The sequence below is a fragment of the Salmo salar genome, chromosome 17 (genome assembly GCF_965601325.2).
Source record: "Salmo salar chromosome 17, fSalSal1, whole genome shotgun sequence".
Lineage (NCBI taxonomy): Eukaryota > Metazoa > Chordata > Actinopteri > Salmoniformes > Salmonidae > Salmo > Salmo salar.
In genome coordinates, this window is record NC_138307.1 from 59,560,412 (window position 1) to 59,584,233 (window position 23,822).

The following is a 23,822-nucleotide window of genomic DNA, read 5'->3' on the forward strand; positions in this document are numbered from 1 at the left end:
CTCTGTTACACAAGTGCTAGGCATCTTATCATTGTGAGCTAATTGTCCAGACACATTTTTTAATGTGGTGCAGTTAATTTGAGTATCAAAATGTGCTGGTGGACTTCTGGTAAGGATGTTTTAGTGAAAAAGTGTTGGAGCCGTCCAACATCGTGGACAATTTTAATTGGGCGAGACTGAATTTGTTATCGGATATAATTATCTGCCCAGCTGGCTGTCATCAGCATCGACCGAAGTAAAGACAGTTTCAAGTTGCATATTCGATGGATATTCACGCTTTCAAACCTCAATAGCTTTCAAACCACTTGAGTCACAGACTCCAAATAAGTGTCAAGATGTTGGAAAGATTTCACACAACATTGCACAGGTCTTATTTTCACGATTTGGACATGAACTCTTTTGTCTTCATTCCTAGTTACAGCACATGGAACCACCGTTGGCATGCAAAACATTCAATCTAAAACAAAACAAAGCGTAACACGTTCTAAATAATATCAAATATCAATACAGTATGACGAATTAGCCATCCATTGTGTTATATCATAAATTGTCTTACATGCCGTCACTTCTGTCAAAAGATTATAAACATGTTAAATAAAGTTACTAACTCAGTCAGTCTTTGGGCCACATCCAGGTTCTTTATCAGTGGCACACATGAAGCAGTTTTTGGCTTTGTTGAACTCTGAAATCATAGGCATGAACTGAACATATGGCTGTCCCACACAAATACATAAAAATAAAGAAATTACATTTACTTTGAATTAAATGTCATTACATACCAGACATTTTAGTATATCCTCAGCCATTTCTTTTTGCAGTTGCTCCATGTGTTTTTGTTAAGGTTCTATATCAATTTGGGAGGGGATGTTGGGGAAGTTCTGTGCAACTTCCTTGGCCATCTACACCAACAAAAAAAATAGACAAATAAAATTGTCACATAACAGCTAACCATTCATTATTGAAAATATAACTATCAAACCTGCATTACAAAAACCCTGCAGCTGAAGGTGTCCTGCTGCATGGTGCGAGTTATTTCCCCTCCTTTCCACTTTACGTCCACCCAGTCGTCTTTTCCATGGCAGGACCTTCTCATTTTGAAGTATTCTCTTTATGTAAACACAATGGAATTCTGATTAGTTATCGGCAAATGAATACACAGGCCAAAACTGTAAGGTAAATTCCTTAACACTATAATCTAATAGAGGTCATTTCCTTTATGCCCCATTCTACACACAGCCTCAATTATAGGCACTGAACCATTTACATCAGAGTAATAAAAGTAGCATATAGGATCCAACCCTATCACAGAGTGAATACATGTAGTGTTTGTAGACTTTAAGAAAAAAATATTAAGTGACAGTTTCATCAGTACGTGCTTAAAGAAAGTCATATCACAAAGATCACAGATGACAGTGCCCATCAAGTCTATGACAATAGAGAATGAATTGTAAGCAAAGTGTGTTAAAGTGTGTTTGTCAAAATAATATCTGAAAATCTCAGTTGTTGAACATAATACTTCTATTTGCAATAGCAATTTATGATATATGCAGTTGGGGAATATTCCATGTATCAACACTACATGTAGGACGGACATAAAACATTCCCACATACAGTATACACATGCAGTTGAAGTCGGGAAGTTTACATACAGCTTAACCAAATACATTTAAACTCCTGACATTTAATCCTAGTAAAAACTCCCTGTCTTAGGTCAGTTAGGATCACCACTTTATTTTAAGAATGTGAAATGTCAGAATAATAGTAGAGAGAATGATTTATTTCAGCTTTTATTGCTTTCATCACATTCCCAGTGGATCAGAAGTTTACATACCGTACATTCAATTAGTATTTGGTAGCATTGCCTTTAAACTGTTTAACTTGGGTCAAACGTTTCCGGTAGCCTTCCACAAGCTTCCCACAATATGTTGGGTGAATTTTGGCCCATTCCTCCTGACAGAGCTGGTGTAACTGAGTCAGGCTTGTAGGCCTCCTCTCTCGCACACACTTTTTCAGTTCTGCCCACAAATTTTCTATAGGATTGAGGTCAGGGCTTTGTGATGGCCACTCCAATACCTTGACTTTGTTGTCCTTAAGCCATTTTGCCACAACTTTGGAAGTATGCTTGGGGTCATTGTTCACTTGGAAGACCCATTTGCAGGGGTGGAAAGAGTACTGTAAAATACTACTCAAGTAGTAATACTGTTACTTTAATGAAATTGTAATCAAGTAGAAGTAAAAGTACTGGTGTAAAAAAACTACTAAAGTAAAAGTAAAAAGTACCACATTTAAAAAGTACTCAGAGTAAAAGTTACTTCTTTAATAATTTGCTATTTCAATTTTGATGGTTATTTTTATTCTCCTTTTACAAGAATGGAAGTTCATGTGAAAAGGATGTGGCAAATGTTGCAGAAAATAATGACAAGATAAGATCCAGCACAGCTGGAAGTCTTCAACTTCACAAACTAAAATGTTCAAAAGGCATATTTTTTTGTGGAACTACCTATCGAACACTTAACTCACTTCACTTCTCTCTGAATTTGCCATTCAGTTTCACTATGAGCTGATTTTCTAAGTTAATGTCACGGATCCCTCCGGAACTTTTATCACGCACACCTGTCCCCTATTCCCACTGATAAGTATTTGTATACATGTGCCCTTGATTTCCATGGTCTTGTCGCCTATTGTTCCCATGTCCGATGGTGGTGTGAGTACCTATGCGTTAGTGCAGCTGTTATGCTGCGTGCTATATATATATAGTGTATTACGGGTATCGTCCCGTGTCGTTCAACGAGGTTTACCCTCGCTCTTTTGTTTGGATACAGCCCAGTGTTTTTGTATATGTGTTTGTTTTGGGTGTATTAAAAACCCCTATTGTGTATTCCTGCATCTGTCTCCAAAATCCTTTATACCAGTGTGACAGTTAATTGAGTCTATCCTGGCTCGCTTTGCAGTGAAGAGTAGTCCAGCACAGCTAAAAAGACGCTCACAGGCGGCAGATGCAGGCAGGCCTGTGTTGAGTTTGAGGGACAACTTCTTTATGTACAGAAAAAAATGAAGTAAATCCATTTTGTCCGATGGACTAGTAACATACCCATCCAGCTCCCCTGAACCTTCTGACCGTTTCCCCTGTACTTTCTAATCCTCTTCATCAGATGAATGCTGCCTTAGATGCTCAGTCTCGTCCTGTGTGATTGTGTCAAGGTGATTATTCAGGTACGCCATACCTGTACATTGGAAACAACACAACATGTGCGTATTCAGTGTTTCAGCAAACTCTGTTGTATTTGGCTGGCAACACAATCATATTCTTGACATTGCAATAGCTCTAACACAGACTTCCCCACTTGTTATTCTCAGATACTGAGATTGATTTGAGTTGTTCAAATACATTCAGACCTAACAAATTCTCTAATGTTGAGGTGAATCAATGTCTGGCTGAACCCAAACATAGTTATATGCAAAGGTTGTTGTCCAGCACCTGTAATGCAACTTAAATAATGGGAAAAAAGAAAAACAAACAATTAAAGAAAAGACCAAAAGATATCATCATATGGACAATGAGGTTAAAACCTTTTTGAGTAAAGAAATCATACTGGCTATGATGACATCAGCTTTGTCAGTCCAAAACATCTTGAACTTTGGCAGAAGCAATAAGCTGTGGCTACTCCATCATTTCTCCAAAGCGCTTTTGGAGACCGTTCTGAATGGCTCTGATAAGTGGTAGACACATTTGGAAAGATGCTTCCATCCTTTGAAGTTTTGTTTTTAGTAAAAAGATCACTGGCAGCAGCCACCCCATATGCGTGTTGGTCTCAGACTGTAGACGACTGTAGATGAAAATGGATAAACTAAAGGGTATGAAATGTGTAGGCCCACTGAGTGGACATTCTGAACCTTGTTTGAAGTCAGTAGGTCATATGACCAAATTCAAAAATGTAAATAAATAATTTAAAATAGTGCGAGATGTAAATCAACCAACAATAAAATGTGTGCAATGTATGTCTATGCCATCAGGTTAGCTACAACCAGTTTTAGGAGTAATGGTTAAAGAGCTGTTGAAATTTGAAAAATGTTATTTGTCACTAAGTTGATGGTCCATAACTGCTGTTGGTGGACGTAAGGAAAACTACAGGTGAATATCCAACCTGAAACTGTCTTTACCTCGGTTCAGCATCGTGGCGAACTTGGCCAGGTTGGCCTATCAGAAAAGCTTGTAGCTAGCCATTTTAGACCAATGTTTTAAAAACCATGGTCTCTAAGCAAAAGTTCACAAGTACGGCCCCAAAGGGTTTTACAAGGTTTGAGACTGTGCCTAAAGCTTTAGTCACACTTCCCATATTGAGAAAATTAAAGCTGAAATGCACGGCCAGACAGGCTGGGAGGTCACATCCTGTGAACATCAATTAGAGAAGTTGTTTGGTTAATAAAAGTGTTAACACATTCTTCATCATCCAAGTGGTACAAAGGTCAGTATTGTGCAAGAAAATCACAAAATCAAGTGGATATAGAAAATGAATTTGAATGAAAATGAATCACCAGTTTATAGGTCTACACACAAATTCTACAAATGTTAACAAATTAATAAAATATAATAACTAAAATATAGTTGTTACAAAAGTATTCACCCCTTTTGTTTAGGCAATACTAAATTAGTTCAGGAGTAAAATGCTGCACAACAAATTACATAAATTACATGGACTCTATGTGAAATAATAGGGGTTGACATGATTTTTTAATGACTTTGTCCCCCTTCCTCTGTCCCCCATACATACATCTGTAATGTCCCTCAATCAAGTATTGCATTTCAAGCACAGATACAACTGCAAAGACCAGGGAGCTTTTCGAAAGCCTTATAGGGAAACACAAAGATTGGTGAATTGGGTAACAATAACAAATCAGACATTGAATATGTCTTTAAGCATAGTCATGTTAATAATAATAATAATAATGCTGTGGATGATGTAGCATACTAAACCACCCAGACACAACAAATGTATAGTTATCTTTCTGAACTGAGCTGCAGGACAGAAAGGAAGCTGCTCAGGGATGTCACCATGAGGCCATTGGTGATTTTAAAACAGCTACAGAGTTCATTGGCTCTGAAGGGAGAAAACGGGATGGATCAACAACATTGTAGTGACTCCACAATAAATACCTAAAAGACAGAGGGAAAAGAAGAATATAAATATACAGAATATGCATCCTGTATGGAACAAGGCACTAAAGTAATACAGCAAAAAAAATATACACTTTCAGGCCTTAATGCAAAGCCTTATCAGAAATGTCCAACATTCTAACTGGTTGTAGTTACACACGTCGAAATTTCAAATCAAATCAAATTTATTTTTATATAGCCCTTCGTACATCAGCTGATATCTCAAAGTGCTGTACAGAAACCCAGCCTAAAACCCCAAACAGCAAGCAAAGCATGTGAAAGAAGCACGGTGGCTAGGAAAAACTCCCTAGGAAAAACTCCCTAGAAAGGCCAAAAACTTAGGAAGAAACCTAGAGAGGAACCAGGCTATGAGGGGTGGCCAGTCCTCTTCTGGCTATGCAGGGTGGATATTATAACAGAACATGGTCAAGATGTTAAAATGTTCATAAATGACCAGCATGGTCAAATAATAATAATGATAGTAGTTGTCGAGGGTGCAACAAGCACGTCCGGTGAACAGGTCAGGGTTCCATAGCCGCAGGCAGAACAGTTGAAACTGGAGCAGCAGCAAGGCCAGGTGGACTGGGGACAGCAAGGAGTCATCATAGCAGGTAGTCCTGAGGCATGGTCCTAGGGCTCAGGTCCTCCGAGAGAAAGACAGAAAGAGAGAAAGAGAGAATTAGAGAGAGCATATTTAAATTCACACAGGACACCGGATAAGACAAGAGAAATACTCCAGATGTAACAGACTGACCCTAGCCCCCCGACACATAAACTACTGCAGCATAAATACTGGAGGCTGAGACAGGAGGGATCAGAAGACACTGTGGCCCCATCCGATGATACCCCCGGACAGGGTCAAACAGGTAGGATATAACCCCACCCACTTTGCCAAAGCACAGCCCCCACACCACTAGAGGGATGTCTCCAACCACCAACTTACCGTCCTAAGACAAGGCCGAGTATAGCCCACAACGATCTCCGCCATGGCACAACCCAAGGGGGGGCGCCAACCCAGACAGGAAGACCACGTCAGTGACTCAACCCACTCAAGTGACGCACCCCTCCCATGGACGGCATGGAAGAACACCAGTAAGCCAGTGACTCAGCCCCTGTAAAAGGGTTAGAGGCAGAGAATCCCAGTGGAAAGAGGGGACCCGGCAAGGCAGAGACAGCAAGGGCGGTTCGTTGCTCCAGCCTTTTGCTGGAGTTGCTCCAGCCTTTCCGTTCTTAATCATAGGACCTACTGAAGAGATAAGTCTTCAGTAAAGACTTAAAGGTTGAGACTGAGTCTGCGTCTCTCACATTGGTAGGCAGACCATTCCATAAAAATGGAGCTCTATAGGAGAAAGCCCTACCTCCAGCCGTTTGCTTAGAAATTCTAGGGACAATTAGGAGGCCTGCGTCTTGTGACCGTAGCGTACGTGTAGGTATGTACGGCAGGACCAAATCGGAAAGATAGGTAGGAGCAAGCCCATGTAATGCTTTGTAGGTTAGCAGTAAAACCTTAATCAGCCCTTGCCTTAACAGGAAGCCAGTGTAGGGAGGCTAGCACTGGAGTAATATGATCACATTTTTTGGTTCTAGTCAGGATTCTAGCAGCCGTATTTAGCACTAACTGAAGTTTATTTAGTGCTTTATCCGGGTAGCCGGAAAGTAGAGCATTGCAGTAGTCCAGCCTAGAAGTAACAAAAGCATGGATTAATTTTTCTGCGTCATTTTTGGACGGAAAATTTCTGATTTTTGCAATGTTACGTAGATGGAAAAAAGCTGTCCTTGAAACAGTCTTGATATGTTCTTCAAAAGAGAGATCAGGGTCCAGAGTAACGCCGAGGTCCTTCACAGTTTTATTTGAGACGACTGTACAACCATCCAGATTAATTGTCAGATTCAACAGAAGATCTCTTTGTTTCTTGGGACCTAGAACAAGCATCTCTGTTTTGTCCGAGTTTAAAAGTGGAAAGTTTGCAGCCATCCACTTCTTTATGTCTGAAACACAGGCTTCTAGCGAGGGCAATTTTGGGGCTTCACCATGTTTCATTGAAATGTACAGCTGTGTGTCGTCCGCATAGCAGTGAAATTTAACATTATGTTTTCGAATGACATCCCCAAGAGGTAAAATATATAGTGAAAACAATAGTGGTCCTAAAACGGAACCTTGAGGAACACCGAAATTTACAATTGATTTGTCAGAGGACAAACCATTCACAGAGACAAACTGATATCTTTCCGACAGATAAGATCTAAACCAGGCCAGAACTTGTCCATGTAGACCAATTTGGGTTTCCAATCTCTCCAAAAGAATGTGGTGATCGATGGTATCAAAAGCGGCACTAAGATCTAGGAGCACGAGGACAGATGCAGAGCCTCGGTCTGACGTCATTAAAAGGTCATTTACCACCTTCACAAGTGCAGTCTCAGTGCTATGATGGGGTCTAAAACCAGACTGAAGCGTTTCGTATACATTGTTTGTCTTCAGGAAGGCAGTGAGTTGCTGTGCAACAGCTTTTTCAAAAAATTTTGAGAGGAATGGAAGATTCGATATAGGCCGATAGTTTTTTATAATTTCTGGATCAAGATTCGGCTTTTTCAAGAGAGGCTTTATTACTGCCACTTTTAGTGAGCTTGGTACACATCCGGTGGATAGAGAGACGTTTATTATGTTCAACATAGGAGGGCCAAGCACAGGAAGCAGCTCTTTCAGTAGTTTAGTTGGAATAGGGTCCAGTATGCAGCTTGAGGGTTTGGAGGCCATGATTATTTTCATCATTGTGTCAAGAGATATAGTACTAAAACACTTTAGTATCTCCCTTGATCCTAGGTCCTGGCAGAGTTGTGTAGACTCAGGACAATGGAGCTTTGGAGGAATACCCAGATTTAAAGAGGAGTCTGTAATTTGCTTTCTAATGATCATGATCTTTTCCTCAAAGAAGTTCATAAATTTATTACTGCTGAAGTGAAAGCCATCCTCCATTTGCGAAGGCTGATTTTTAGTTAGCTTTGCGACAGTATCAAAAAGAAATTTCGGATTGTTCTTATTTTCCTCAATTAAGTTGGAAAAATAGGATGATCGAGCAGCAGTGAGGGCTCTTCGATACTGCACGGTACTGTCTTTCCAAGCTAGTCGGAAGACTTCCAGTTTGGTGTGGCGCCATTTCCGTTCCAATTTTCTGGAAGCTTGCTTCAGAGCTCGTGTATTTTCTGTATACCAGGGAGCTAGTTTCTTATGACAGATGTTTTTAGTTTTTAGGGGTGCAACTGCATCTAGGGTATTGCGCAAGGTTAAATTGAGTTCCTCGGTTAGGTGGTTAACTGATTTTTGTCCTCTGACGTCCTTGGGTAGGCAGAGGCAGTCTGGAAGGGCATCAAGGAATCTTTGGGTTGTCTGAGAATTTATAGCACGACTTTTAATGCTCCTTGGTTGGGGTCTGAGCAGATTATTTGTTGCAATTGCAAACGTAATAAAATGGTGGTCCGATAGTCCAGGATTATGAGGAAAAACATTAAGATCCACAACATTTATTCCATGGGACAAAACTAGGTCCAGAGTATGACTGTGGCAGTGAGTAGGTCCAGAGACATGTTGGACAAAACCCACTGAGTCGATGATGGCTCCGAAAGCCTTTTGGAGTGGGTCTGTGGACTTTTCCATGTGAATGTTAAAGTCACCAAAAATTAGAATATTATCTGCTATGACTACAAGATCCGATAGGAATTCAGGGAACTCAGTGAGGAACACTGCATATGGCCCAGGAGGCCTGTAAACAGTAGCTATAAAAAGTGAGTGAGTAGGCTGCATAGATTTCATGACTAGAAGCTCAAAAGACGAAAACGTCATAGTTTTTTTTTTTTGTAAATTGAAATTTGCTATCGTAAATGTTAGCAACACCTCCGCCTTTGCCGGATGCACGGGGGGTATGGTCACTAGTGTAACCAGGGGGTGAGGCCTCATTTAACACAGTAAATTCATCAGGCTTAAGCCATGTTTCAGTCAGGCCAATCACATCAAGATTATTAGCAGTGATTAGTTCATTGACTATAACTGCCTTGGAAGTGAGGGATCTAACATTAAGTAACCCAATTTTGAGATGTGAGGTATCACAATCTCTTTCAATAATGGCAGGAATGGAGGAGGTCTTTATACTAGTGAGATTGCTAAAGCGAACACCGCCATTTTTAATTTTGCCCAACCTAGATCGAGGCACAGACACGGTCTCAATGGGGAAAGCTGAGCTGACTACGCTGACTGTGCTAGTGGCAGACTCCACTAAGCTGGCAGGCTGGCTGGCCTGCACCCTATTTCATTGTGGAGCTAGAGGAGTTAGAGCCCTGTCTATGTTCGTAGATAAGATGAGAGCACCCCTCCAGCTAGGATGGAGTCCGTCACTCCTCAACAGGCCAGGCTTGTTGCTAGTTCCGACTAGGAGGTGAACATAGCATAAGCAAAGGCAGAAATCCTAGAGAAAAAACCTGTCTGCTTTACACCAGACACTGGGCAAGGAATTCACCTTTCAGCAGGACAATAACCTACAACACAAGGCCAAATCTACACGAGTTGCTTACCAGGAAGACAGTGAATGTTACCAAGTGGCCAAATTACGGTTTTGATTTTAATCTGCTTGAAAATCTATGGCAAGATTTAGACTGCTGTCTAGTCATGAAACCCAACACCTTGACAGAGCTTGAAGAATTTTGAAAAGAACGGGCAAAAATGTCACAATGCATGTTTTCAAAGCTCCTTTGAGACTTACACAAGACACAGTTGTAATCGCTGCCAAATGTATTTCTGACGTGTTGACTCAGGGGGTGAATCATTATCGAATTAAGATATATTATGAGTGTTTTCATTTTCATTAATTACGTTTATTTTTTTTTAAATGTCTTCCACTTTAACATAGAGTATTTTGTGAAGATCAATGAGAGAAAAAAAGTAACAGTTAAATTCAATCCCACTTTGTAACGAAACAAAATGTGAAAAAAATCCAAGCGGGGTGAACATTTATGATACCCACTCTGGTATGCACGGCTGAGTGTTTGTAATTTTCTGTCACATGCGGAAATGATCGGAACAGAAACCCAAACCCAACCCACACTCAACACGACTGAAATGCAATACTTCCTAGACCACGTGACTGCAAGATTACGTTTTAAAGAAAGCCTATGATATTCCTTCTTCAAATCTCAACTCTTGAGCATTATTAGCAGATGGGTTTTACTTGTCAGTATTCTGCATCGAATATGTCTTTATAAATTGCACTCAAGATCGGTCTGTCTGTGTTGTAACTTTTCCTTATTGTTGAGAATATGTTTTGGTTCATGGACATGAAGGGAATATGCATTTTACCAGTTTTCTTGGTCATCTGGTCATCCAGCACGTTTATGGTTTCCTACCTAATTGCATTGTTCGAGCATGATGTGGGTTTTATCTTACCCTATATAAGGTAAGTAAGAATTTAGAACAAGAAGATTATAGGCTGTTATTATTTATCAGTTGCCTAATAGTTTTTATTTTCCACGAACTGCCTTTATCAAACCGTTAATAAGATTACACATGTAGTGGAGGGATAGGCCTGCGCCTTATCAATTACGTAGTACAATATAAAAAGCATGCACAAAGTAGCCTTTACAAACGTAAAGCAAGTGAAATATATTCACAGCCTAGTTTCAATAGAATCTCATCTGTCAGGCAGCAAGAGCGTTCAGCTCCCAACTGGGTACCAGTACAGGCTAACCAATGCAACAATGGGTATGCAACCCAGGCAGGTTGGGCGACTTCGAAGTCTTGGTTGAATATTGACGATGAGCAATTCAATCATCATGCTTTGTTTGAATAAACATGTCTAAAGGCTTTCCCAAAACACCTTCCCAATTAAACGTTGACCGCAAGGATTGTATCATAATGATTTGTCTCAATCGGGAGGGCATTTGTTAAGCAAACTCTGCCATCACATGTCGGTCATTGTACAGATTAAATAATAAAGAAGTCAAATCAAATGTTATTTGTCACATGCTTCGTAAACAACAGGTGTAGATTAACCGAGAAATGCTAGCTGTATAAGTGAAAAATGTAGCCAGTGGTGTAGTAATACCTAGAGAAATGGGTATACGGTGTATAGCCTCCACTACACCACCGACTGTAGCGACAAAAATAAATCAGTTTAGTTTTCCCCAGTACAGACCAGTGTTGCCAACTAATTTTCAGGGGAAGTTGCTAGAGGCAGGTCGATTTGTTGCTGAAAGTTGCTAAAAGACGTTGTGATGTCATTGCGCTATGACGTCATTACGTAATAACGTAAAACTGCGTCATTACATAGAATACACAATAACGTTCTCAAATTGACTGGCCATCTCGGCGAAAAATATGATTTGAGATTGTTAGTTTAGATTTGTTAGTTGATTATCATATTTTTATTTGTAAAAGTAATATAAACAACGCATTTTATTATGATCACATTTATATTTTTAAACACAACACATTGAATTATTGAACAATTACACATTATTGAACAATTATATTTTCTTTATTTTCTTTTTAACTAGTAAACTTACACATTCTGAACAATTATAGTTTTAAGCAGGGTATTAGTAGTTAGGTAACATGCTACCTAACTGATCAACAATTATAGGTACTGGCTGGTATTCCAGTAGCTCAGCTACTTTAATAATTTCAGTGGTGCCTTTATTGTGCTTAGCGTTTCCTTAACACTGAACAAGGCCATGTTTCGCAAGGCTTCAAGGAGCCTTGCTTGCAGCTCCTTGCTTAAAGCAACAATGTAGTTGATGCACTGTCTCCGCATCACCACCCTGGACGGTTCCGACCTAGAATATGTGGACAACTATAAATACCAAGGTGTCTGGTTAGACTGTAAACTCTCCTTCCAGACTCATATTAAACATCTCCAATCCAAAATCAAATCTAGAATCGGCTTTCTATTTCGCAACAAAGCCTCCTTGACTCACGCCGCCAAACTTACCCTAGTAAAACTGACTATCCTACCGATCCTTGACTTCGGCGATGTCATCTACAAAATAGCTTCCATTACTCTACTCAGCAAACTGGATGCAGTCTATCACAGTGCCATTCGTTTTGTTACCAAATCACCTTAAACCACCCACCACTGTGACCTGTATGCTCTAGTCGGCTGGCCCTCGCTACATATACGTCGCCAGACCCACTGGCTCCAGGTCATCTATATGTCTATGCTAGGTAAAGCTCCGCCTTATCACAGTTCACTGGTCACGATAACAACACCCACCCGTAGCACACGTTCCAGCAGGTATATCTCACTGATCATCCCCAAAGCCAACACCTCATTTGGCCGCCTTTCCTTCCAGTTCTCTGCTGCCATTGACTGGAACGAATTGCAAAAATCGCTGAAGTTGGAGACTTTTATTTCCCTCACCAACTTTAAACATCAGCTATCTGAGCAGCTAACCGATCGCTGCAGCTGTACATAGTCCATCTGTAAATTGCCCACCCAATCTACCTACCTCATCCCCATACTGTTTTTATTTTTATTTACTTTTCTGCTCTTTTGCACACCAGTATTTCTACTTGCACATCATCATATGCTCATTTATCACTCCAGTGTTAATCTGCTAAATTGTAATTATTCGTTCCTATGGCCTATTTATTGCCTACCTCCTCATGCCTTTTGCACACACTGTATATAGACTTTCTTTTTTTTCTACTGTGTCATTGACTTGCTTGTGTTATTGGCTTGTTTATTGTTTACTCCATGTGTAACTCTGTGTTGTTGTCTGTGTCACACTGCTTCGCTTTATCTTGGCCAGGTCGCAGTTGTAAATGAGAACTTGTTCTCAACTAGCCTACCTGGTTAATTAAATAAAGGTGAAATAGATATATTTTTTAATTACCTTTTTGTCCTCTGGCGCAAGACTGAGTTGGTACACCGTGCTCTCGAAAAGGTACTGAAGGTATGGTGATGGACTGAGGTGTCCATCAATGGCATCCTTCAGGACATCAATTTTTGCCATAGGGTTGACTACTCTGCTGCAAATTGATGTTAAGAGGTGTACCAGATTGTCCAAAAGCTTTACAGGATCTGTTTGCTCTCCCTCAAATGACTTCACTGCAACTTGTACGTCGGACAGGATTGATTTCAAGATTGTCAGGTAGACATAGTTGGTCTTGTCCATGTACATGGCGTGGAGCACATCAGCCATGTAGCAACACTCACTGGCATTGGTCAACTCAAAGTGGAGTTTCAGTTCTTTCCACTGGCTCAATATACGAGTTACCGCAGGCTCAATCGATAGCCAACGTGTGGCACACACTTTGGTGATCTACAGGGGTTTCTGGCCACAATTAACGCCTCGCGCCGTTTTGGGGAAATCGAAAACCAGTTGTAGGTTTCCCTGATTAAGTACTCAACACTCCTAGGGATTGTTTCTTTGGATGCTGCACAGACAGCCAATTGTGAAGACTGGCACACACAGCGGATGAGGACCAAATTGGGCAATGCACATTCTTCCTTTAAAATCTTGTGCACCCCGTTGTGCACCCCAGTCATCACAGACACATTATCAGTGCCAATACCCGGAAGATTCTCTTTTTTAAGGTTACACTAATCAAGAAACTCAACTACCACCTTTGCTATTGATCTGGCATCGCCCTCCTCCAAATCAACCAGCCCGAGAAATGTGGACACAACGGTTCTTTTTTTAGCACTGAAATACCGAATCACCACACCCAGGTATTTCGAGACACTGACATTAGTGGATTCATCCAAAAGGAGACTGAACTTCTCATCCCCCACATTTGATGATACCCTTTTGAGAAAATAAGGAGCCAGTACTCCCCTAATCACTTCTGTGCACTTGGTGCGGTGCATTTGGAAGTTTGCTGCCACAGAATCTGAAAAGGCAGCTTTGCAAGCCATACCTAAATGGTCGCATGCTAGCAGCAAACAATGCTCTGCAGTGGCCATTGCCATAGTAGCTTCTGCGCTTTTGCAGTTATCCACTTTTTTAACCAACTGTGGTAATGTAGACTGCGTTGTGGGGTTGTACGGTTTTGATTTATTTATATGCTTTGCTGCAACACAATGGTTTTTGATGTCATACATTTTTGCAAGCAGTATGCCCGTCAATCATCCCCAATTACTGGCTTCAGCCACCCTTTAAATTCAGGTACAGACTCCCACTCTTTTCTGTACTTCTGCCTGTACAATTTTGATTGAGACATGTTGATTGATGTTGTAAGTTCTGTTCAAGATCAAACATTTGTGACCAACTATATTCATTGGGTTTGGCTCGTCGAACGCATACTACTGCTGCTGCTGTCAGCCAACAATGATTTGCAATTTGCTGAAATTGCTGCTGGCCTGCTGCTGACGTCACTCATAATGCACTTTTGCAGACAGACACGTGTGTTGTGACCAAGTGTGTGACAGAGAAAATCGTTTTTGTGTCAATTAGAGGGAAAATGCATTTTAGCGTTTGAGTCACTTTTCAAAAGTTGCTAAATGTTCCAAATACACTCTGAAAAGTTGCTAAATCTAGCAACAAAATTGCTAAATTGGCATCACTGGTTCAGACCTCTACTTGGCTGCTACCCAGGTCCTAGCGCCTAGAACCCTAGAGGGCGTAGTTCTTCCTGATGTCGTATGACAAACAACATAAAAGGAATAATAACAGCATCTTGTGCCGGTTGGGCTACCCAGGTCCTAGCTGTGTAGCCAACTGCGTAGAGGCCTGTGAACTACTTACTAGCCAGTGTGTTTCCTTACATGACTTTTAAAGGGAAAAAGCTCTTACACTAAAAGGGCATTATCATCATGTTCACAATTTCACAGTATTATTCCAAGCTCATAGTGTGGAAATATAAAGCACCAAAAAATTAGGTTTTTGACTACACTGGGCCTTAAACAGATCAACATGTTTAAAATGCCCTCTAGACACAGCAGAATTACACCCATTAAACCTGAACTCTTCTTTTCTTTAGTGAAATTGGGGCTAAACCCCCAGCGAGTTGTATCTTTGGCTTGATGACGGTCATCACTGCATTTGCAGGTGAGCACAGAAGGACACTAAAACCATGAAAGGCCTTTTGTTTTTGTCTGAGCTGAAACAACCTCATGGGTTTTTCCAGGTCAGCGACTGTGCCAAAAGTTTTAGTCACACTTCCCATTTTTAAAAAAAATGAAAGTAGAAATGCATGGTAAGAAAAGGCTGGGATCAATGGTATAAGATACTTTTACTGAGTATTACATATAAGTTCCCTATGTTTTAAAGTGCAAATTAAATAAATACATAAATATTGCAGGTTTTACATTGCCCTACAGTAGCCTGTGAGCGAATACTGTCTAAATGTGACATTTTAAAATAAAAATATTCACTCCATGTGCCATACCAAATCCTCTACAGGTATGGCCACCATGTATGCCAGATACAAGTTTGTGGAGAAGCTCAATGAGAAGGCAGGTGGTGTGCCCCCAGCACTGAACAAGGCTGCTTTATGGATTGGAATGCTTTCTTGTTTGGGGATGTGTTTTGTCGCTACTTTCCAGGTAGGTTGTCACCTCTTAAGTGAGAAGATGGAGTGTCATATTCAATACATGATCTCTCTGGTGTGTTCTTTTACCCCAGGAAACAACGATTATTCAAGTTCATGATGCAGGTGCAATACTCTTCTTCGTTTCTGGTGTGTTGTACACCATCCTCCAGTCCGTTATATCCTATAAGACCATCCCCTATGGATGTTCCATGGCCTTGTGTCGTGTGCGCACAGGAATGGCAACCATGGCCTTCCTGGCAGTTCCCCCCAGTATCCTTGAAAACAATAGTAATCCATTGTGTCTAAATGATTTTAATCATGAATGATCATTGTTTTACCAAAGAAAAGGTCTCCTTCATTTTCCAACCAGCTATTATCTGTGCCTTACTGCATAGAACTGAAGACAAGGTACGGTATGAGCACATCTTTACCAAGAACACAACTCACACAAACAACAAAGATGGATAAAATTCTGGATTCATATACAGTTGAAGTCGGAAGTTTACATACACTTAGATTGGAGTCACTAAAACTTGTTTTTCAACAACTCCACAAATTTCTTGTTAACAAACTATAGTTTTGGCAAGTCGGTTAGGACATCTACTTTGTGCATGACACAAGTAATTTGTCCAACAATTGTTTACAGACAGATTATTTCACTTATAATTCACTGTATCACAATTACAGTTTGTCAGACGTTTACATACACTAAGTAGACTGTGCATTTAAACAGCTTGGAAAATTCCAGAAAATTATGTAATGGGTTTAGAAGCTTCTGATAGGCTAATTGACATAATTTAAGTCAATTGGAGGTGTACCTGTGGATTTATTTCAAGGCCTACCTTCAAACTCAGTGCCTCTTTCCTTGACATCATGGGGAAAATCAAAAGACCACAGAAGAAAAATTGTAGACCTCCACAAGTCTGGTTCATCCCTGGGAGCAATTTCCAAATGCCTGAAGGTACCACGCTCATCTGTACAAACAATAGTACGCAAGTATAAACACCATGGGACCACGCAGCCGTCATACCACTCAGGAAGGAGACGCGTTCTGTCTCCTAGAGATGAACGTACTTTGGTGCGAAAAGTTCAAATCAATCCCAGAATAACAGCAAAGGACCTTGTGAAGATGCTGGAGAAAACGGGTACAAAAGTGTCTATATCCACAGTAAAACGAGCCCTATATCGGCATAACCTGCAAGGTCGGTCGGCAAGGAAGAAGTCACTGCTCCAAAACTGCCATAAAAAAGCCAGACTACGGTTTGCACCTGCACATGGGGACAAAGATCATACTTTTTGGGGACAAAGATTGTACAAAAATAAAACCGTTTGGCCATAATGACTATTGTTATGTTTGGAGGAAAAAGGGGGAGAAGCACGGGGGTGGCAGCATCATGTTGTGGGGGTGCTTTGCTGCAGGAGGGACTGGTGCACTTCACAAAATAGATGGCTTCATGAGGAGGAAAATTACGTGGATATATTGAAGCAACATCTCAAGACATCAGTCAGGAAGTTAAAGCTTGGTCGCAAATGGGTCTTCCAAATGGACAATGGCCTCAAGCATACTTCCAAAGTTGTGGCAAAATGGCTTAAGGACAACAAAGTCAAGGTATTGGAGTGGCCATCACAATGCCCTGACCTCAATCCCATAGAAAATATGTGGGCAGAACTGAAAAAGCGTGTGTGAGCAAGGAGGCCTACAAACCTGACTCAGTTACACCAGCTCTGTCAGGAGGAATGGGCCAAAATTCACTCAACTTATTGTGGGAAGCTTGTGGAAGGCTACCCGAAATGTTTGACCCAAGTTAAACAATTTAAAGGCAATGCTACCAAATACTAATTGAGCGTATGTAAACTTCTGACTCACTGGGAATGTGATGAAAGAAATAAAATCTGAAATAAATCATTCTCTCTACTATTATTCTGACATTTCACATTCTTAAAATAAAGTGGTGATCCTAACTGATCTAAAACAGGGAATATTTACTAGGATTAAATGTCAGGAATTGTGAAAAACTGAGTTTAAATGTATTTGGCTAAGGTGTATGTAAACCTCCGACTTCAACTGTAGGCTTTATAGGCCAGAGAAGCTATACGTGCCAATATCGGTCTCTCTCCAACTCTTCCTGTCATTACAGGACTATGTGTTCCATCTGGTGAGTGCTGTGAGTGAGTGGATCATGGTCTTCAGCTTCATCTTCTTCTTCTTCACCTACATCCACGACTTTAAAGTGAGTTTTCAGTCACCGCTCTGTCATTGTGGTGGGAAATCATTCTCCTTTTCTTCTCCTTTATTTGAGTGTATTTATTTCTATATCTTGTTTCTTACAGAAGTTTATTCTGAAGCTGAGAACAGAGTTTGTTTCCTGACGAAGCATCGATTTTAACCTTTTAATCTGAATATTTACAAAATCAAGTGTATTTTTCTGTCCATTCGGAAAGTATTCAGACCCTTTCACTTTTTCCACATTTTGTTACGTTACAGCCTTATTCTATAATGTATTAAATTGTTCCCCCCCCAATCTACACACAATACCCCATAATGGCAAAGCAGACAGGTTTTTAGAAATGTTTGCTAATGTATAAAAATAAACGTATCACATTTACATAAGTATTCAGACCCTTTACTCAGTACTTTGTTGAACCACCTTGGGCATTGATTACAGCCTCAAGTCTTATTGGGTATGAAACTACAAGGTTGGCAAACCTGTATTTGGGGAGTTTCTTCCATTCTTCTCTCCAGATCCTCTCAAGCTCTGTCAGGTTGGATGGGGAGCATCGCTGCACAGCTATATTCAGGTCTCTCCAGAGATGTTCGACCGGGTTTAAGTCCGGGCTCTGGCTGGGCTACTCAAGGACATTCAGAGGCTTGTCCCGAAGCCACTCCTGCGTTGTCTGTGTGCTTAGGGCCGTTGTCCTGTTGGAAGGTGAACCTTCGCCCCAGTCTGAGGTCCTGAGCGCTCTGGAGCAGGTTTTCATCAAGGATCTCTATGTACTTTGTTCCGTTCATCTTTCCCTCGATCCTGACTAGTCTCCCAGTCCCTGCCATTGAAAAACATCCCCACAGCATGATGCTGCCACCACCATGCTTCATTGTATTCCTCCAGACAAGATTCTTGGCATTCAGCCCAAATAGTTCAATCTTGGTTTCTTCTGACCAGAGAATCTTGTTTCTTATTATCTGAGAGTCCTTTAGCTGCCTTTGGGCAAACTCCAAGCAGGCTGCCTTTTTCTGAGGAGTGGCTTCTATCTGGCCACTCTACCATAAAGGCCTGATTTGTGGAGTGCTGCAGAAATGGTTGTCATTCTGGAAGGTTCTCCCATCTCCACAGAGGAACTCTGTGAACCATCAGGTTCTTGGTTACGTCCCTGACCAAGGCCCTTCTCCCCCAATTGCTCAGTTTGGCCAGCTCTAGGAAGAGTCTTGGTGGTTCCAAACTTCTTCCATTTAAGAATGATGGTGGCCACTGTTTTCTTAGGGACCTTCAATGCTGCAGAATTGTTTTGGGACCCTTCCCCAGATCTGTGCTTCAACACAAACCTGTCTAAGAGCTCTCCGGACAATACCTTCGACCTCATGGCTTGGTTTTTGCTCTGACATTCACTGTCAACTGTAGGATCTTATATAGACAGGTGTGCCTTTCCAAATCATATCCAATCAATTGAATTTACCACAGGTGGACTCCAATCGAGTTCTAAAAACATCTCAAAGACGATCAATGGAAACAGGATCCACCTGAGCTCAATTTCAAGTCTCATAACAAAGGATCTGAATACTTATTTAAGTAAGGTTTTTTTTTTTTTTTTAAGTGTTTTTGCTTTGTCATTATGGGGTATTGTGTGTAGATTGATGAGGAAAACATTTTATTTAATCAATTTTAGAATAAGGCTGTAACGCCTTCCCTGTGGCTCAATTGGTAGAGCATGGTGTGTGCAACGCCAGGGTTGTGGGTTCGATTCCCATGGGGGGCCAGTACAAAAATAAAAAAAATAAAAATGCATGAAATGAAAATGAAATGTATGTATTCACTACTGTAAGTCGCTCTGGATAATAGCGTCTGCTAAATGACTAAAATGTAAATGTAACAAAATGTGGAAAAAGTGAAGGGGTCTGAATACTTTCCAAATGCACTGTATGAGATTATCTGAATGGTATGATTATTTGTTTGATACTGTATCCATTGCAACATAACCTAAGTCTTAACGGTTAACCACAAAACACATCCTGTGAACAGCAATTCTAGAATTTGTTGGGTGAATGAAAGACTCATCCGGGTGGTACAAAGGTCAATATTGAACAAGAAAATCACAAGATCAAGTTAATATAGAAAATGAATTTCACACATCACTAGTTTATGGATTGAGGCTGTATGTACATTTACCTACTCCAAGGTTAATTGTTTTATATTAGAATGTAAATATTTTTCTAGTTAGGTGTTTTGCTCAAGAAAAACTCTTGTTTCTCAGGGTATTGAGGAGGCATATCTATGGTATACCATTGTAATAAAGTAACTCAGAATACTTACAGGGCAACTGTATGTGTGTAGTATTTCTATGTACCCAACAACAACAAAAAATGTTTGAATAAAATGATGTCCACATATCTTTAGGCAAAATGTGTTCTTTATTTTTACAGCTAAACTGCATAAACACTCAGATCTCAATGCTGCTTGCCTTGTGCTTGTGAACAACGTGCTTTCCAATCTTCTAACATCTCTCCATCTACCCTCTTTCATAATCAATTGAAAAAAATCCTTCACTGCAGTGTTCTATCCAGAGACAACTACAAACAATGTGAAGATGAATTGGATCTCTGAGCATTTGTTTGGATAAGGGATGTTGTATAAAACTCTCTTGACTTAAAGGCATAATGCCTTCACAACAGTGGGATCCAAGGGCCTGAAAGGCTTGCTAACATGGTTAGTCACACATGGTTAAATCTGGGATTGAGATGCATCATTTTATAAGATTGAGGTGAATTCACATTAGGTACCACAGTTAATTTAGCCCATTGCAATTGACACATTGCTCACAACTAGTGGTGTTTTTTCCATTACATATTTACCCAAAAGTGCAATTTTCTTAATTTGTCCTTCACATTGTTCACTCCAGGAACATTTACATTTCAACAGCTTAATGTCTCAATTAAAAACGACGAATCGGCCAGAGAACAGTCCTCAATATTTCTGCTTGACATTCTTCATACAGCAGTTGTAGTGTAAAATAGTACCCATCAAATTTTGTCCCAAACATTATTATGGACATGAGATACACACAAGTGTAACATGCAGACATCACTGTCAAAATAATAAAACAAATGGGACTAAAGCACAATTAAATTTTTGTCTTTTAGCAGACACTCTTATCCAGAGAGACTTACAGGAACAATAAGTGCTTTGCTCAAGGGCACAGAGATGTTTCACCTAGTCGGCTCTGGAATTCCAACCAGCAACATTCCGGTTACAGGCCCAACGCCCTTAACCGCTAGGCTACCTGCCGCCCCACAATCTCTTTCAAAGGCATTGGAATGTTCACATGATACTGACATGGGGCAGAGGCATGTTTGCCCAGTGCAATCTTAATAAAATAATGGTCAGTTATTAAATCGGTTATCTGGTTAGTACTTTCCATGGTTGTCATTCCATCGGTTTTACTGCTAAACTATGTAAATAAAGACACACCATGTCCATAACCAATGAAATGTTTCAGAAGAAATGGAAACAAGAACATAACAGTCACAAGATCAGTGGCTGACCTGGACATAGACATTTTCAGCTCTTTCTCGTTGACATTCACTCAATCTACAATGCGATTTCAGCTACTTAACAATCTGCCTGTTTTTGTGCATCCCTGCAGATCCCTTCCACAGAAGTGAGACTTTCTGTCTGGTAGCACTGTAGTTCTGCCTGTCAAGCACACACTGGCATCTAGTCCTTCTGTGCCCCTGCAGCAGCACAGTAGAAAAGGCCTGGAGCACAGACGACAGAGAAGGAAGTTCCCTATAGGTAACTTCATGGCAAAGACAGCAGATCAATCGCTGAAAGATGACTCGCTGCCATCATCGCTGTCGTCATCTTGATCCAGTGTTTTTTTTTTGACGGCATCAGGCACAGGGGCATCTGGTGTGCTGCATACAGAAACATGTAGGAATCACCATTGTTACTTAAAATACATGTAAAACCACCATTTTATGACATTCAGATGTGGGTATAAAACAAAACGTATTGGATTACGAGGTATGAGAATACAGATATTACAAAGATGTAATGTAAGCACACTCACTCAAGCAGTTTGGGATCCAAACCTTCCTGGACCATTTTATTCTTTATCGCCATAACTGGAACACCCTGTTTTTGAAAAGTTTTCTACATTACTGATTTCATTGAACAGATTTCACATTTCTACAGAATATGACAATGTATAGAGACCCACCACTTGCACCATCTTGAGATATCTGGCATAGCGTGGGTCCTTGGCCACAGTCATCCAACTGTCTCCTGCTGCCTCTGCTGCTCTTGGGTCTGGTATGTTTGGAGAAGCCTACAATAGAGTCAATACTGCAATTCATTATTTCCATCATGCACAAATACACCAAGTCAAAATGGATATGTTGAAATCCCAGGAGGTTGGTGGAACCTTAACTGGGGAGGACAGGCTCGTGGTAACGGCTGGAGCGGAACAGTATCAAATACGTCAGACATGGTTTCTAGGTGTTTGATGCCGTTTCATTCGCTCCGTTCCGGCCATTATTATGAGCCGTCCTCCCCTCAGCAGCCGCCACTGATTTAAATATATGTAGTTGTGTGCATAAGCCAACTATATGTGTAGTGCCTTCAGAAAGTATTCATACCCCTTGACTTATTCCAAAAAAATTCTCACCCGTCTACACAGAAAACTACACAATGACAAAGTTAAAACATGTTTAGACATTTTTGCAAATATATAGAAAATGTAATACAGAAATCTCACTTACATATGAATTCACACCCGAGTTAATACTTTGTAAAAGCACCTTCGGCAGCGATTAAAGCTGTGAGTTGTCTTCAGTGTCTGTATCAGCTTTGCACTTGCACTTCTGGATTTTCTCCCTTGCGGATTTTCTCAAGCTCTGTTAAGTTAGATAGGGAGCAGCAATCTTCAAGTCTTTCCACAGATTTAATGGTATTCAAGTCTGGTCTATGGCTGGGCCACTCAAGCACTTTGACTGTATGCTTAGGGTCATTGCCCTGTTGGAACGTAAATCGTTGCCCCAGTCTAAGGTTGTTTGCAGGTTCTCATCAAGGATTTGCCTGTATTTGGCTCCATTCATTGTTCCCTCTATCCTAAGCAGTCTCCTTGCCACTGAAAAGCATCCCCATAGCATGATGCTGCCACCACCATGCTTCACAGTAGGGATGGTGTTAGATGGGTGATGAGCTGTGCCTGGTTCTCTCCAGACATAGCGCTTTGTATTCAGGCCAAAGAGTTACATTTTTGTCTCAGACCACATAATCTTTTGTCTTATGAGCTCAGTCTTTCATGTGCCTTTTTTTTCACTTCGTCATTATGGGGTTTTATGTATCAATGCAGGAGAAAAAAAAATGTTTTAATCCATTTTGAATTCAAGGGTATGAATACTTTCTGAAGGCACTGTATGTGTGTGAGTGGTGGTGGTGGTGGGGGGGTGGGGGGGGTACCTCAGGAGGTGGCAATCCCACAGCTATAGGGGTCTCTGGTTGACTTGGGACCACAACTGCGACTGGACCATTGACCTCTGTAGCTGGCCGCTGACCAACACCCTCCACCCTGACATCCTCCAAACCAGGAATAGAGGATAGCTACATAGAACAAAATCAGGATGCACTGACATTATCAAATTGGTATGGCCAGAGCAGCAAAGCACATAATTGTACAACAACATCAAAGACAAGAGTAAAGTCATTGTATTGTATACAAAACACATACAGGAGCTGGGTTACCTACCTTTGCTTCCAAGGAAGCAAAGGTAGGTAACCCAGCTCCTGTATGTGTTTTGTATACAATACAATGACTTTACTCTTGTCTTTGATGTTGTTGTACAATTATGTGCTTTTTATTTTTATTTACTTTTCTGCTCTTTTGCACACCAGTATTTCTACTTGCACATCATCATATGCTCATTTATCACTC

The 23,822-nt window shown here is 40.7% G+C and overlaps 1 protein-coding gene and 1 long non-coding RNA gene across 2 annotated transcripts; one reads left to right on the top strand and one right to left on the bottom strand.

Annotated features, from left to right (window-relative positions):
• The first annotated feature begins 10,270 nt into the window (after nt 1-10,270).
• On the top strand, nt 10,271-20,277 carry LOC106576274 (DNA damage-regulated autophagy modulator protein 1). Its single transcript, XM_014153358.3, has 7 exons — nt 10,271-10,596; nt 15,123-15,190; nt 15,545-15,687; nt 15,767-15,944; nt 16,045-16,082; nt 17,813-17,905; nt 18,006-20,277. Exons 1-7 carry the CDS (start codon nt 10,460-10,462, stop codon nt 18,042-18,044), a joined length of 696 nt encoding a protein of 231 aa, XP_014008833.1. The 5' UTR covers nt 10,271-10,459; the 3' UTR covers nt 18,045-20,277.
• A 2-nt stretch (nt 20,278-20,279) lies between these two features.
• LOC145861404 (uncharacterized) lies at nt 20,280-23,517 on the bottom strand. Its single transcript, XR_014381189.1, has 4 exons — nt 23,351-23,517; nt 22,107-22,214; nt 21,957-22,021; nt 20,280-21,801 (listed from the first exon to the last, which is right to left on the bottom strand). It is a non-coding gene; the product is annotated as an uncharacterized LOC145861404 (long non-coding RNA).
• Nucleotides 23,518-23,822: the final 305 nt, after the last annotated feature.

Coding starts and splice junctions, on each gene's coding strand:
- LOC106576274 (XM_014153358.3), top strand. CDS start 10,460: ATGTTTTGGTTCATGGACATGAAGGGAATATGCATTTTACCAGTTTTC. Junction 15,191..15,544: donor GGTCATCACTGCATTTGCAG/GTGAGCACAGAA, acceptor AATCCTCTACAG/GTATGGCCACCATGTATGCC. Junction 16,083..17,812: donor TGCATAGAACTGAAGACAAG/GTACGGTATGAG, acceptor CTGTCATTACAG/GACTATGTGTTCCATCTGGT.